The sequence below is a fragment of the Vanessa cardui genome, chromosome 2 (assembly GCF_905220365.1).
Source record: "Vanessa cardui chromosome 2, ilVanCard2.1, whole genome shotgun sequence".
Classification (NCBI taxonomy): domain Eukaryota; kingdom Metazoa; phylum Arthropoda; class Insecta; order Lepidoptera; family Nymphalidae; genus Vanessa; species Vanessa cardui.
Window position 1 is genome coordinate 4,102,537 of NC_061124.1, and position 15,083 is coordinate 4,117,619.

The window sequence follows — 15,083 nt, forward strand, 5'->3', positions numbered from 1 at the left end:
TATTTACAAACTCACGTTGTATATTTACAAAAAAAAATAACATTCGTTTATTTAAATTACACTTTTTAAATTGAACTAATAAACAACCTTTGAACTATTTTACAAATATTTATTTTCACTTCATACTGATAATTTTATGCTGCTAAGTAATCTTGCCAAGCGAAATAAAAAATTTAAAAAACATAGAATTCGGTATCTCTTAATCACAATGATGATCACACTTCACAGATTATTAAAAAACATAAATAAACCTGCGTGTTGATGACTTGATGAGGCGTATTTTGATAAATAATACATTAAATTTTAATGGTTAATAAATAATTTCTTCAAATACCTCCATGGATACGGACATTCTGGTTGAGAATAAGGAGGGTTTGTACGGTAAGTACCGTTTTCATTAGATCCGGCTGATTACGAAAACAAAGTGCAATGTGCATGCTTACAAATTTATCGCGAAACAATAGATATTACTGACCTTCCTGTTTACCAATTTTGAAGCAAGACTTAAATTATAATCTGCTATCCTTGTAAAAACTTTCTGTTGTAAATTTTGATTCAGTAAGTTTGTCATCATTCTTTTTTTTGCAACCTACAAGGCCACTAATTGTGTTATTAGTAATTATAATTCGTATTGCCAATGTTTTGAGTGTGTGTTATCTTATGTTTTAGATTTCTTGGATCAGTTTACTAAGGAGTACAGTGAGTTGTCATGGTTGGATGTCAGTGATGCTTCTCCTAGTGAAATTTTAGCGGATGCGGGGCTCGTACCTGCTATATCACCAGTGCAGAGTATTAAGTCCTCGCCAAATGAAAGTAGCAGCTCAGATTCAGGCAGCGAAGATGACACCAAAAAGTAAGGAACACTTTAAAAAACTATAATTTACCAATACAGTACCATATATATGTATTCATTTATATTAAAACACTGACAAATTTCAATAAAATTTTCTTTCCCTTGTACCCCCCTTCATCTAAAACATAAACAGTGAGAAAACCAGCAAATGGCATTAAAAAGTCTTCTACATACTAATGCATTAACTGTCATTAAAGTAATCACCTTAGATTGCTTTAATGACAGTTAATTTCCATAGCGAGAGTTTACTTTTCATTAGGGTTTTGTTATTGTTATTTATTAGAAATAAAATTGATACAAAAGGTATATACTAATAAAAATATTTAGCAAACTTTATTTTTGTATAAATGATTTACTTATATATTACTTAATTACTATACAAAAATTAAAATCAATATAAACTTTATTCAAGGGGGCTTTTACAAGCACTTTTGAATCGTCATTTAACAATTAAGTGAAGCTACCACCGGTTCGGAATGTAGATTCTACCAAGAGAACCGGCAAGAAACTCAGTAGTTACTCTTTTTCAACATTTAAAAAAATATTTCTATTGCATACAGATGTGCTTAAAATACATATTGATATTCCAGTGGATCCCATACTTCATCTGCCAGACAGTCATCTCAATCACCACTTGACTGGTCTTTCCACAATGAGCCTACTAATCAGTTAAAGCCAGAAGATGTTGACTTATTCCTCCAGAAAGCAGGTTAATAATTTAAATTAATTTTAATCATTCATCTTGAGACAATATTTTTTTATTATTAAATCCTATAAACTATTGAATTAACTATACAAGTAAAGCTTCATAATTATTTACAAAATAAAATCAATATGAATCATAAAGAATAGTTTGATTAGTTATTATTATATTTGGAAGGAAATATATTTTTCTGTCATCAAAAAATGTATTTCTGTATACCTAATTCAGTTACCTACTAATTCCACATCAAAGTTCTTTTACGGTAGATACTATTATACTAAGCACTTATATAAATAGATATAAGTAACTTATTTTTTAATTACATTCATATATAAAATGTTTTTAGTTCCAACTAGAACAAATGTTGGAGAAACATCAGTCAATTACAAATTTACAGACAAAAGTAATCCTGTTATGGCAATTGAAAATGGTATGATAAAGGTAATGTATTATGATAAACATTTTATTCTATTTATAAAACCCTCAATCACTCTAAATAGCGAAGCATTCATATTTTTTTCAGGTTGTTAAAAAAGAAAATGAATGTAAACAGAATGATATCAATAGAATATTTAACAATCAAAAAGGTAAATACGTCATAATGAATTCACTAGTAAAATTAATTATTTACATAACTTTTTATTAGTAAAATTTTTAATATTATAACTTGGTATTTAATTTAAGTATGTAATATGTTTTTTCTTTCTCAGTCACAAGTGTACATGGCCAAAATTCCATTTATAAGGTTGTAAATGAAAATTCACAAAATTTAGTTAAGAAAGAAGATAGTCAAATTCATCTGATAGCTGAAAGAAACACTCCAAGAATATTGAGAAATGCTTCTACTATACAAACAAAAGCAAACAGTATTGTGATACCAGCCGAGAGTACAAAAGATGGTAGAATTTCCATCACCCCACTCACACAAAACAAACCAATACAAGTTACAAATAATAGTGGTTACCATGTTAAGGTAATAATTTAATTTAACTATATAAAATTAAATGTGATATATACAGAAAATTATATCTGTATGTCATCCTTAATGTGTATGGAGCAATACTTAAGATCTTATAGTAAATACCGTGCTATTTTTTAATGTAACATAAAATCATTTTTTCATGTATTTTTACATGTTATTTCAGACACCTCCACCTATAAATAATATTGTGATAAATCCCAACCCAGAAGTACATCAAGCTGCTCTCATAAACCAAAGTATAAAAGAAGAACCAAAGAGTCCCGTCATAGATATATCTCAGTTTAGTGAAGCTGAAATACGAGCTTTGAAAAAGCAACAGAGAATGATTAAAAATCGGTAAGTTTGTGGTTTTTATTTATACGCAATATTTTTTTTATACCTATTTATCAAGTTCAAACATCCCTTTTTGTATCTAAAAGGGAATCTGCATGTCAATCCCGGCAAAAGAAGAAAGAATATGTAACAGCATTGGAACAGCAGTTGTTAGAAGCACATCAAGAGATTGCACGGCTCCGATTAGAAAATAGATTATTAAGGGACCAATTAGAATCAAATGGACGAAGCCGAAAGGTTTGCTACTTTACTATTATTTTGTATTGCATAAGTTAATATTTTCATCTAGTTAATTAATCTGCTGATTATCATTGTGTTAATTATAATATGTAATTAGTGTGGTGAGAAAGTGTTAGATGAATTATTAAGCCAGCGTCAAGAGGAGCTTAATTAAACATTCATATTGTATGTGATCTCTCATAATACAGACTTGAATGGTGTCTTCAGATGTTCTTTTATGATTTTTTTGATCATGAATTATTTTCTTAAAAAATTTGTTTTCTTATTCATATGCCTATTAATATGTAAGGTGGTGTTGGCTGCTCAAGTATAATATATAAATTATGTTGATATTTTATTCATGTAATATTTAAGTGACAATTATAATGCATGTAAGTGAGTTAAAGCATGTGCTTACAGATTCCTCGGCTAGACTCGTCAATACTGATACCCAAAAAGAATATTGCTGTTATTTTTGCCATGGTTTTTATGGTTTCTTTAAATTGGAATGTTATAGGGTAAGTTCTAATTGCAAACGGAATACCTTTTTCTATATTTCATCACAACTATTTGTAATTACTTACTTGTATGTATGTATTTATATAACTGAATTGTAATTTCAGCTGGAACACCAAACCATTTTCTGGACCATCCTCTACTCACGTAAACACGCGTCATCTTTTGTGGGCGGAAGACAACAAAGATGTTCTTAATACTGGTAATTTTTATTTAATCTTCGAATTGGTAACAATGTAAAAGGCTGGAGTTATCTTTGCTATTGATGAGTATATATTTGTATTTTTAGATATTTTATTTCAATTTTTGTACGACAGATTACGATCAGTTTACTAATCGCAGTGCTGAAGGAATAGACTGTCAGAACACAACGTTGAATGATTTTGCAAATATAAATCAAACTGAAAGTATAAGGATAGTAGGTGAACTGAAACGATGGATAGGCGGTGGAAAGACATTGAATTGGACAAACACACAAAAACGTCATAAAGTTTATTTGGACGAAAAACAATTACCAGGTAAGTTTATTTTAAATAATAGTTGTCACTGGTGTTTTTGTTATGGTCTTCGGGTATTAGAGATAAAGAAGGTGGCTAAGCCCGCCATTGGAGTTAAAGTTTACTTTATATCAAAATATCATTCAATTCGGTATCGTTATTTAGTCTTGAAATAGCAAAAGACAGACAGTCAGACAGAGTTACTTACAGATTTATAATCATTATATGTAAAAGCTAAATATTGACACTACTACACACACACTACACACTGATTAATCTCGAAATGCCAAAACTTAACACCTACATACTTGAAACTTCAAAAATCTCATTCGAAAACAAAAATAGGAGATTGTTAATATTTAATTTAAAAATAAAAAAACAATTTACATTAAATTATTTTTACTATATTTGGGTAAAAATCAAACGGACATGTAATGTTCCAGGTGGACTATTGGAAACTTATAGACTTTTCAATAAATTAAACCTCGATAGTAACCTTATCGACATACCTCATAATAAGAATGTAAAAAACATTCGAGATAAATTAAGACGGCGTCTACGACGGAATGTACCAACTGAAAAAGATATATTCCCTGATGGTGATATGTATTATGAGAGGCTTTATCATAAACCTCTGAGAAAATCTGCTAATGAGTTCAACATGGACGATTTTGGAGAATGGAATGCATTACTTCAAGCTCTTCACAGGAGGGATGATACATTCTATGTAGTAGGAGTTGGAAAAGGACAACACTTATTGCTTCCAGCTGTAACACATAATGCAACGAGACCGCCAAAAATGGCTCTGATATTACCAGCTCGATCCGGCAATGGTGGGTTACTACACAAAATATGCAATATTTCGACACTACCCGCGCATTAAGTCGTATGACCTAATTTGTGATTTTTAACTTTCATCTTTGTATTACCCCTCTACCAATTACTGTTTGGTATGTCAAAGAGTAATAAAAGGCTTTTTGATTGAATTAAATATTCATGTTTTAGTAAAAGTGAGTAAAAAATACAAACTTAAGACTTTCTTTTATATGACTATTAGGGAGTTAAAATCTCGGTATTTAGAGAATGTATTAAATGTTTTCACGGATGTGTAATATTATGTTATATTATTGGACTGAAATCTTATTTTGACCAAAAATCAGGTTACGGCTTATTGCATGGAGGGTGTCGGTTTTATTTATAATCGATTATTACTACAGCACATTTATTTCTTTCAGATTCTATAATGAATGATCACGTAACACTCATGCAAATCGATTGCTCTGTCGTCAATACAACTCTAGTCAAATTAAAATCAGATACATTACCAGAAAGTTTGAGAGATACCAATGCTGATGGTCAGCCAATACATGTAAGTGTGAGCCCAGAAAATAGGAGATTAAAGAAACTTAAAGTTGATGCTAGTCCAAACGAAATTGTTTTTAACACAAGCAATAATTTGTCCAATAATTTTAAGAAAAATATTGATGTAGGTAGTGATAATGAAATAAATAAAAATGATTTGTTTACACAGTACCTGCTTCATAAATCAAGTGATGCTAGTGAAAGTAACTTAAGTAATAAACTGGTAAAGAATTCTTCAAATAGTTCACATTAGTTCACAAAATATTTCAAGTGTAATTAATAATAGTTGACATATACGTATTTATTGGTGCTAAATTAAATTCTTTAAATCAAACTAATTTTACTAAAAGTCTTACTTTTTCTAAAGAGCACCGTGTTGAGATTACAGATTGTGCTCAATTGCTCATTCTTTCAAACACTGGCTATAAGTATTACGATCTTTTCAAATTACTTTAGAGAATTTAAACAAAGGTGTTGGCACCAATAATAATTAAAATAAAAAAAAAATCACATTCAACTACATCTTCCCCTACAATTAGTCTTTATTATTTGCAAAGAAAATTTTGGTGTTATTTAACTAACACCGATCGAAGGATGAGATGTTATATACATTTATTTAAAAATATATTGTTTATTTTTTTTTTTTCGTTTTTCATAATATATTTTTATTCTTGATATATAGTATATTGCTCTCTGGTATAATTAAAAATGATTACAAATATGGTCTTCGTAAATTAACAGTATTTTACCAGGGTTAATCTTACTATAATATTTATACACATCACAAATGTATTTGTACATTTATAAATACATAATTATGATAAGGCTAATGAGTTACATTGAAGTCATAATACGGGGGTTGTGCAACGATACTGATACATTCGTCACTTCTTTCAGATGTTTATAAATGAAATTATTTAATTTAACATATTTATACTAACGATTTCTTGGTTAAAATGGTCTGTGTTTATTAAATTAAAATAAAATTGTTTAAAAGAACTTCTTACAGACCAACTATGATTTAGGTTGTTTCATGTAAAAAGGCATATTTGAAGTTAATGTAATTATAATATTATGTAAATCCAATAAATTATGTAGCTATGCCATAAAGCTTTTATATTGTTTTGTTTCTGTTAATTATGATGTAAATGTGACAAAGTTATTTTATAAATATTTTATACTTAGTAGTAATGTTTTTGTTTCAAATTATTATGTAATTCTACTACTATATACTAAACATTTCCTTAGGATTAAAAAGTATTTTAAACATTGTATTATTGTTTTATTTAAAACAATCTAATAAGATGAATAAATTTGAGTGCTTTGCACTATATCATATAAGTCCTTATTTTTTGTATAAAACGTCTTTGGGCGCGCCGAGATGGCAAAATGATTCATAGGCCTTGACGGCGAACGTGACGCTCTTATGCCATACTCCCTACCCATCTTATGTGATTTTCAAAAGTTCCTTTGTATATACTAATTTAAATATTTCTCGAGGCAAGGATAAACAAAAAGGATAGAGCATTAAGGAAAATTAGAAAACTAGTCTTACGAGACCTGTTGAGAGTAATTGAAAACCCAGCTCTTGTTAGATAAGTAGGGCGAAGGGTGAACAAGTCAGCTCCGTTACCCGTATGAATAGAATGAGCCATGCAAAACTCAAAAAAGCAATAAATTTAACTGGCATAGTGAAAAATATTTTATAAATAAATTAAGTAGTTTGCTTTGGCGTATTAATGCAGGCGATACAACATATTACGATTTCTTTGTCCTGCACACATTAACGTGTTATCAGTGGTAGAGAGCTCAGCTCAGAATTAATTATATTTACTACGGATCTGTGAAAAAATTACGTTTTGAATTTTTGGAAGCGAAATTAAAGTGGGTATAAGTACATACGTGTGATAGTGTTGTATTATAAATAAAGATATGTTAATCATAAATACTTATTAGTATATAATATAGCCCATTTATTAGAAATAAGCATGAAATACATAAATTTAAGGTTTAGGAATAAGGAATTCCTACTTCGATTGGAATAGGCTATAAATAATAACATTATAATAGTCTGTTCTTTATTAACGTTAGATATTATCCAATACAGTTCAATTGTCATAAGATTTTGACTTTGACAGTTTATTGTAACCTCAAAACATATGACCAAAATATCTTTTATATGTCTTTTTTGTCTTAATAGCATGAAATAGATTTTATATGGACTTGAAGAAAACTAAAAAACAGTTTAACGAGAACAAAGTAACAAATTACGCGCGATAACATGAATTGTTTGCGTTTCATTAGACCGATTTGTTGCCGACAGTCTTTTAAGTTTACTTCCGTAAAATATGTATCACAGCATCCTTTAAAATATATGGATAAGCAAGAAAAATGGCAAGAAAAAGACGGCCTATCTAAAAATTGGCAGTTAATATATAAAGCTCCAATGGGAAATGCTCTTAACTATGCTGTGGCATATTTAACAACATCCACAGCTATTGTCGCTGCTAGTTCTCTTTATTATGCTGCATTTGTGTTTGATGTGAATACAATGAATGATCCAGTAATTATAGGTGAAAGTCTAGTTATTGCAAATAATGCACCTGAGTGCTTAATCTACCTTGGATCATTTGTTTTACTGCATATAGCAGTCAAAGTGTTAATGTCTAAGTTTGTCGTTCGTATGTACCAAAGTGGAGATGAATATGTAGCTATCTTTAGAGGACATTGGATTAATTCGATAGTAAAACACAAATTTCATTTGAATGAATTTAAGAAGTTGAATCCAACATTTGTCGTGTCCTGGGGTGATGCAAGATTTCAACTTGGAAAGAAACATGGAATATTACTAGATACATATTTTAGGACACCAGAATATTTTAATTATTTAATGTATAAGAAAAAAATGGAATAATTATCACACAGATTTATGATTTGTATAGATTAGTAATACTAAATAAATAATTATTAAAACAACTATATAGTTTACATTTAATCTTTTATTACTAATTATAACTACCATTATAACTTAATGTTGCTTAGAAGCCTCCAGTGAAGGCATTATTCCATTTAAGCCTAGAATCTCTTTTTATTGTTGTAGAATCCATTTTCTTTGGATCATTTTCAAATTTTTCTAAAGCTTCTATTTTTGTTTGTTCAGGTTGTAAAGTCTTTGTAACTACACATTGACCATTTTCTTTAAGAATTGTGTGTTTAATGTCCTCTTCCGTTGGTTCTCCGTAGGGGAAGGTTATCGGGGTAACCTTAATTAGATGTTTGATAGACCATAACTTGGCATTCATTTCAGGTATATTCTTTACAATAGCAACTTGGTTCTAAAATAAAATTATTGTTAATATACTGACAGATTTAGATCATTCATAATTATATATAAACTAGCTTATTTATATTTATAGTTTATATTTATTATTTCATATGATTATGGAATATTAAATAATCATAAGAATTATTCATAAAATTGTATGTTACATAAAATAAACAAAGACAAACATTATTGATAAAATATATTTCAATATAAATAATGAGACTATACTGTTTTAATATAGGTAAATATAAGTATTTTATTTTGGAAAATAAAAGGTGGTTTTGGAAAATACACATATCAAGTATTTACTTGGATTATCAGCTAAATGCTATAAAATTTGGTATACTATAATAGGTAGTGTCGTAACTTACAATTCTTTCAAGTTTTAGTTCACTCAAAACTTTCTTCTCCCACCATGGATGATGTTTACTACTTTTAATTTGTTCCACTCTGAATAATTTTGATGGAGTATACTCAGGGTCTTTGTGGTTTGGGTTTCTAGAGAAGTAAAAATTATGTTTAAAACAAAACATGTCTCCTTTGTGTTGTTTCCTTAGTATTATCTGTACAGAACATACTAAACTGCACTGTATTATGGATTCGAATACAAAACACGATGTTTTGGTTACTGCTTTTAAATATAAGATTTGAGAGTTATGAGTATAGTCTAAATAGATTTTTCTTTTATTATTTATATTCAACAATATGATGTGAACTAACGTACCTCGGATAATATGTTATTCCCCCTGGGTATCGGATTCCTCCTGGATGCTTATAACCTCTACAACGAACTAACAAAGTTAAAGGGGTTTTTGTTTTTAATAGTTGGTTGTTCATATTGAAGGGTAGAGGTTATTTAGAAAATAAGTTGATGCAATTGTATTAAAATTAATGTATTTATTATAAATGAGAGATTGCATTCAATTTAAATTAAAATTATACATATACAGTATACGAGTTATTTCGACATTTGTCAACAATGACAACTACTGTCAAATGTCATTAGTCCAAGGCTTTTTTTATACTTTTCGTTTTTAGTAAATAGCAAGACAATATTACTTTAAATAACAGTCAGAAAAACAACATAATAAAAGTTAAAAGTTTGTTTTTTTTTAACTATTTAAAACATAAAAGAATCAGTTATAAATTATTACATTTTACTTCGGTAATATTTTAAGATTAAATAAAAACTGCTCTCATACATTGTTATATAAAAAAACAATATTTATTTAATATAAAATAAAAATATATATTACTTAAAGTTATAGAAAGTGGGATATATTTGAAATTAAAATAAATAAAATGTTCATCATGACAAATGAATATCTTATGTTTTGACGATTTATATAAAACCAACCGCCATCACTACTATTTAAATTCAAATGTAAACTGACAATTTGACATGTTAGTTGTGACTTAAGTTTAAGTTTCCGTACTTTTATAATAATTTCGTTTAACCTTTTTTTTATATCAGTTGTATGATTATTTGGTGAAGTGTATAATTTAATTAATGAAGAAGGTACGCTTTGAATCTCCAGTTAAAACTTTAAGAATAAACGCGATGAATTCAGACTTTCAGAGAGAATGCCACTCTCCTCGACCTTTTATTATGAAGCAAGTGCAATCCGCGCCTTTAGTTGCTCCAATGAACTATTTAGAACATCGACCAATACCTTTTACAAACGATCCTGTACAAAGATTTGAATGTGGGGATTCAACGCCATATCCGCTTGTTAATAAAACTTACTTATCAAATATTCCTAATACAGAGAAACAAAGCTATTCTCCATCTAATGAGTTGGATTTAAGTATGCTTGATAGTACTTACAATAAACCGAAACAAATGCTCCCGAGGCAGAATATTCTAAATTCGTACCAAATGCAATCACTGAAAAGCAATTTTAATGATAATCCTTTGGTGGAAAAAAAATCAACACGAATATTGACTCCTGTGGAAAATAATATTGCTTCTAGTCCACCAAATGTTTTAAGCAAAAAAGACGATTTCTTCTTAAGAAGAGATAATTTAACTGATCTTAAAAATATACAAAGTCAGTTTAATAATTTACATTTAGATAAAGAAAATAATCCACTGTTAAAGAAAACAGAAATAATGACATTAGGAATTCCTATTTCAAATAAGATGGATATGAAGCCTACTGAGCCTAGTAACTCTACAAGTGAAATGAATCATTTTTGTAAATGCTACCACTGTGTTCATATTTTAAATACACAAGGCAATATGAAACATTTCCTGAATGATGAGTTTAAACATCAATATATGACTGAAAATCATTACAATATCTGCCATTGCAGAGCACCTTTATTTAAAAGGAATTCAGATTGCCAATGTAATAATTATTCACCAATGAACCATACATACTTTCCTCCATGTACTTGCAACAAAACACCAGCAAAGTCACCCCAGACTGGAGTGTCTAAAAAAAATTGGACACTCGAAAAATATGAACAAAGTAACAAACCTAGTACTTGCTTAGATATTGAGAAACAGGATAAAATTGTCAAAGAGAAAAGAGAACCTACTGTTGCTGATCTTTTTAAGATAATTAAACTACAAAATGAGCAACTGCAGTTACTACAAGAAAAAGTAGATAAATTTATATCAGCCAGTAAAACATATGAACCTCAGAAAATAACACAGCCCTTACAGAATTATGTTACCGAGCATGTGGAAGTTAAATCCATCGGAACAGAGGAAAAGATATCAATAGGAGTTATGACAAGTTTTGAAATGTATAGAACTTCGACGATAATTAATAAGGAAATAGTCAAGCAAAATGAGGCACAGATTCAATGTAATCGATCCCAAATAAGTATAAAGGAGGTTGTAACTAAGGCGCATCCAGTGAATTTAAATTTCCTTGATGGCATAGCTCCAGTTTCAAATTCATCTGAGCCCAAAGTAAATGAGAATACGAGTCAGGAAATTGGTGATCTTACAAAAAATACTGACACTGGATATGTAGATAAAACGCTGAATGATATGAGTTTATATAATGTGCAAGTAGACAATCCCATCACACCACTAATGTCTCCAGAACAAAGCTTATATTTGGATGTGAGAGATTACAGCGAGTGAGTATTATTAAATGATGGGCAATTTCCTTTTTATGCACAATGTATTACTTCATATTACACTTACAGATTGGATCAAAAACCTTATGAAAGTTTAACATTGAATTTCTTTTTTTTTAGTTCTGATACTAGTGATGACCAGTCCAATGTTGGATGGACTTATTATAATAAAGTAATGGTAAGTTATTGGGACATTGTAATATAAATAAAAATACATATATATGTCCTTAACATGTTCTTTTATAATGTATTTATTTTTACAGACACATGTTAATGGCATGTTACAAGAATCTGATATGCCCTCTTCAGCGAGTGCTTTATACAGGAATAACAGACAAAAATGTTTGCAGATGCAAATAGACAAAACTAACATAAGTGTAGCCAAAAGGTATTATTTAATTTTTCTATGCATTTCCATTGTGACTACAGTGTGTTTAACAACACAGTTAATCTTAGTGTTTTTATGGCATTATATGGCTTTCATATATTTCTATAAAATTTTCTTCAGCACCTCAAAGACAGAAAATAATAAGATGTAGAAATTATAATTGTATCCAATATCTGACTACAAATTGAAGTAATTACCATTTGATAAATCAAGTTAATAAAGGATCTAGAAGGAAAAAAACCGACAATGTAATTAATACATATACTTTGGAGTATTAATTGTATGATAATTTGCAGAGTAACATTTGGTGATGATCCCCTTGGCTATCAAGTGGAGCAACCACAATTACATGCTCCTACAACCGACACTAGCTTGAAAATGAACCAGCTTGCAGCTAAGTATTTGAAGAATGGTCCGCAAATATCAAAAAGTCCATCACCTAAGCCTGGTGCTGTGCCTGTTGATATGTCTTTGGCAACAAGGAACTACATGGAAAAGCACAAACTTTTACAAGGTAAATTGTAAGGACTGAATTGATCATGAGACACTTGTATGGAATTTCAAATAAATTATAGTGTAAAAAGTACTGCTTTTAAATGGATGCTTTTTAATATCTTTGTGGTTGCTTAAGGCCATATTTCATCTGTTTTAGGAATATCAAAAGTGTAATAAAATTCTTTTAATTTTTCTGTAATTTGTCATGTGTTGTGTTTACTCCATTTAGTGAATGTATTGAAAATTGATTTGTTTATAGGTAATAATAAATATCAAAATGGACAACAGCAAGCGGAGATACCGAAATTCTTAGATATAACAGCTTTAAAGCAACAACCAAAATTTTTATAATTATTTTCTTGTACTTTACATGTACTTCTTTGATTTGTTAAAAAAAGTATATAGAATATTTGTACAAGATACCTACAATAATTGTTTTGTAATTGTAACTGATGTAACTTTTGTAATTATTTTTTATGAATAAATTAATTATATAATGTAATGAATGTGTAAATAAAACATTTATTTATTGAACAGCCATTTATTTAAACTTTACAGGAAATAACAGATAAATCCCTTAACATATGTGGTAACATATTAGTATATCTATTTTCGGAACAGTTGATGTGAATATGATATTTCTGCAATATTAAATAACTTACGAACTATTTTCTAATAAATATATTTATCTTATATTAAATTATATTTAGTCAAAAATATTCTAAATTTTTACTTAACCTACTGGTGTTAAAATCATTATATTTATATATTCTATGTTTAAGACCATTTAATTACGAATTATACGCTTTTTCAAATTTAAGAATTAGTTATCGGTGAACATTTTTATGCTTAATTTATTTATATTTACATTTTTTATTTTTTTTGAGCGTTGTGTTGGTAAACATTTCATTTATATTTTATAAACATTGAAAGACATCGCCCCCATAGTTTCTATATAACTTAAATAGACTTTGGGTAAAGATTTATTACAATAAAAATAGTTATTCCCATTCGCCTAACATACGCACTCGATAAACTAATAATGTTGACTATATCTCGATACTTAAAACATGATTAGTTGTCAAATAAAAAATCTTGAATCTTGTTCAATTTCGAAACAAATGAACAAACAATAACAGTAACTTACGCCTTTTCCTATATCAGTGGTTCCACCACTTTCAAAATTTTATGGTTTCGGCGGGCCCTCTTCTGCTACATTTCTACCACATTCTTAAAGTCGATATTCTGATAGGTAAAATATAAACGGAAAATAACACTTTACTTATTAAAATAAAATTACAAGAAAAAATTAATAAGGTAATATAACTATGCTTACATTTTTGCCCTTTACTATCAAAAACAGATAAACTTTCGTGGATTAACATCTTATAGACCCAAATTTTTTTACGCCTATGTAGACCCCATTATGTCTTCCGTGGACCCCTGGGGGTCCGCCTGGACCACTTTGGGAACCACTGGCTTATTTTGTCATATCTGCAGCCAATTAGGTTAGATATGATGTCAATAATATGTTTGCTTGCAGAAATATTACAATGCATTTTATGTCAGAATAATAAGATCTACGTTTAAAAAATATAATTATAAATATCGAAAGAACCGCCTGTTTATCGATAAATGGTTTGTCAACTAACAAAATACAGCGTAATTAAAATAATATACTCGTTATACATTATTTTCCCGTGTAACAAATACTAAGCATAACTATAATTGTACAAAATAGAATCAATGAGTAAACAGTCAACCGATCATTCCAAATTAAAATATTAACATATTTCGAGTCATTGGAATAGTCATATTATATCCAGACTTACCTCGAACATGCCCTAATTTATATACACTTATCTAACGGTAATAAATAGTTGTCATAATGTTATATCTATATTATTTATAATGGTAAATGTATTTCATGTTTAGGTATTACAATTGAAGGACCAACAATTAATAGAAATTTTCTTAAAAATAATATACCATAGTTTAAGTTAGTATTCGCCTTAGTTACATGTCTATAAATATGGTTGGTTAATGGTTATTTCTTTTATAAACTAAATAAAATGATTCTATCGACTCAGGTTATGGTTGGCCTATGTTTTTATTCTATTGACGTCCTTAGTAGCTATCAGATTTGGTTCCTTCATTGGTTAATGTGATTTTTTTCAACAACACCTAAAACACTTTTTTTTTTCTAAAATGTCTAACACACAATATAAGTTTATTCTGTTATTCAACAGTCCCATGTAATTAAATACTTAAACTATACCATTTATATTATTTACAGTTACTTTGCATCACTTAA

At 28.8% G+C, this 15,083-nt stretch overlaps 4 protein-coding genes across 4 annotated transcripts; 3 read left to right on the plus strand and 1 right to left on the minus strand.

Annotated features, from left to right (window-relative positions):
- The first annotated feature begins 195 nt into the window (after nucleotides 1-195).
- LOC124538248 (cyclic AMP-dependent transcription factor ATF-6 beta) lies at nucleotides 196-6,737 on the plus strand. The gene is made up of 13 exons (XM_047115242.1): nucleotides 196-381; nucleotides 670-853; nucleotides 1,444-1,562; nucleotides 1,903-1,997; nucleotides 2,080-2,143; nucleotides 2,267-2,529; nucleotides 2,702-2,874; nucleotides 2,958-3,108; nucleotides 3,511-3,608; nucleotides 3,714-3,808; nucleotides 3,924-4,124; nucleotides 4,547-4,936; nucleotides 5,339-6,737. Exons 1-13 carry the CDS (start codon nucleotides 339-341, stop codon nucleotides 5,716-5,718), a joined length of 2,256 nt encoding a protein of 751 aa, XP_046971198.1. The 5' UTR covers nucleotides 196-338; the 3' UTR covers nucleotides 5,719-6,737.
- An 852-nt stretch (nucleotides 6,738-7,589) lies between these two features.
- Nucleotides 7,590-8,439, plus strand: LOC124540906. Its single transcript, XM_047118678.1, has one exon. The coding sequence runs from the start codon at nucleotides 7,747-7,749 to the stop codon at nucleotides 8,377-8,379; it is 633 nt and encodes a 210-aa protein (XP_046974634.1). The 5' UTR covers nucleotides 7,590-7,746; the 3' UTR covers nucleotides 8,380-8,439.
- A 7-nt stretch (nucleotides 8,440-8,446) lies between these two features.
- On the minus strand, nucleotides 8,447-9,771 carry LOC124540910 (39S ribosomal protein L30, mitochondrial). The gene is made up of 3 exons (XM_047118689.1): nucleotides 9,515-9,771; nucleotides 9,162-9,288; nucleotides 8,447-8,800 (listed from the first exon to the last, which is right to left on the minus strand). The coding sequence occupies exons 1-3, from the start codon at nucleotides 9,625-9,627 to the stop codon at nucleotides 8,504-8,506; spliced, it is 537 nt and encodes a 178-aa protein (XP_046974645.1). The 5' UTR covers nucleotides 9,628-9,771; the 3' UTR covers nucleotides 8,447-8,503.
- A 418-nt stretch (nucleotides 9,772-10,189) lies between these two features.
- LOC124542538 lies at nucleotides 10,190-13,217 on the plus strand. The gene is made up of 5 exons (XM_047120482.1): nucleotides 10,190-11,886; nucleotides 12,007-12,064; nucleotides 12,150-12,274; nucleotides 12,571-12,788; nucleotides 13,029-13,217. The coding sequence occupies exons 1-5, from the start codon at nucleotides 10,301-10,303 to the stop codon at nucleotides 13,118-13,120; spliced, it is 2,079 nt and encodes a 692-aa protein (XP_046976438.1). The 5' UTR covers nucleotides 10,190-10,300; the 3' UTR covers nucleotides 13,121-13,217.
- The last annotated feature ends 1,866 nt before the right edge of the window (nucleotides 13,218-15,083 follow it).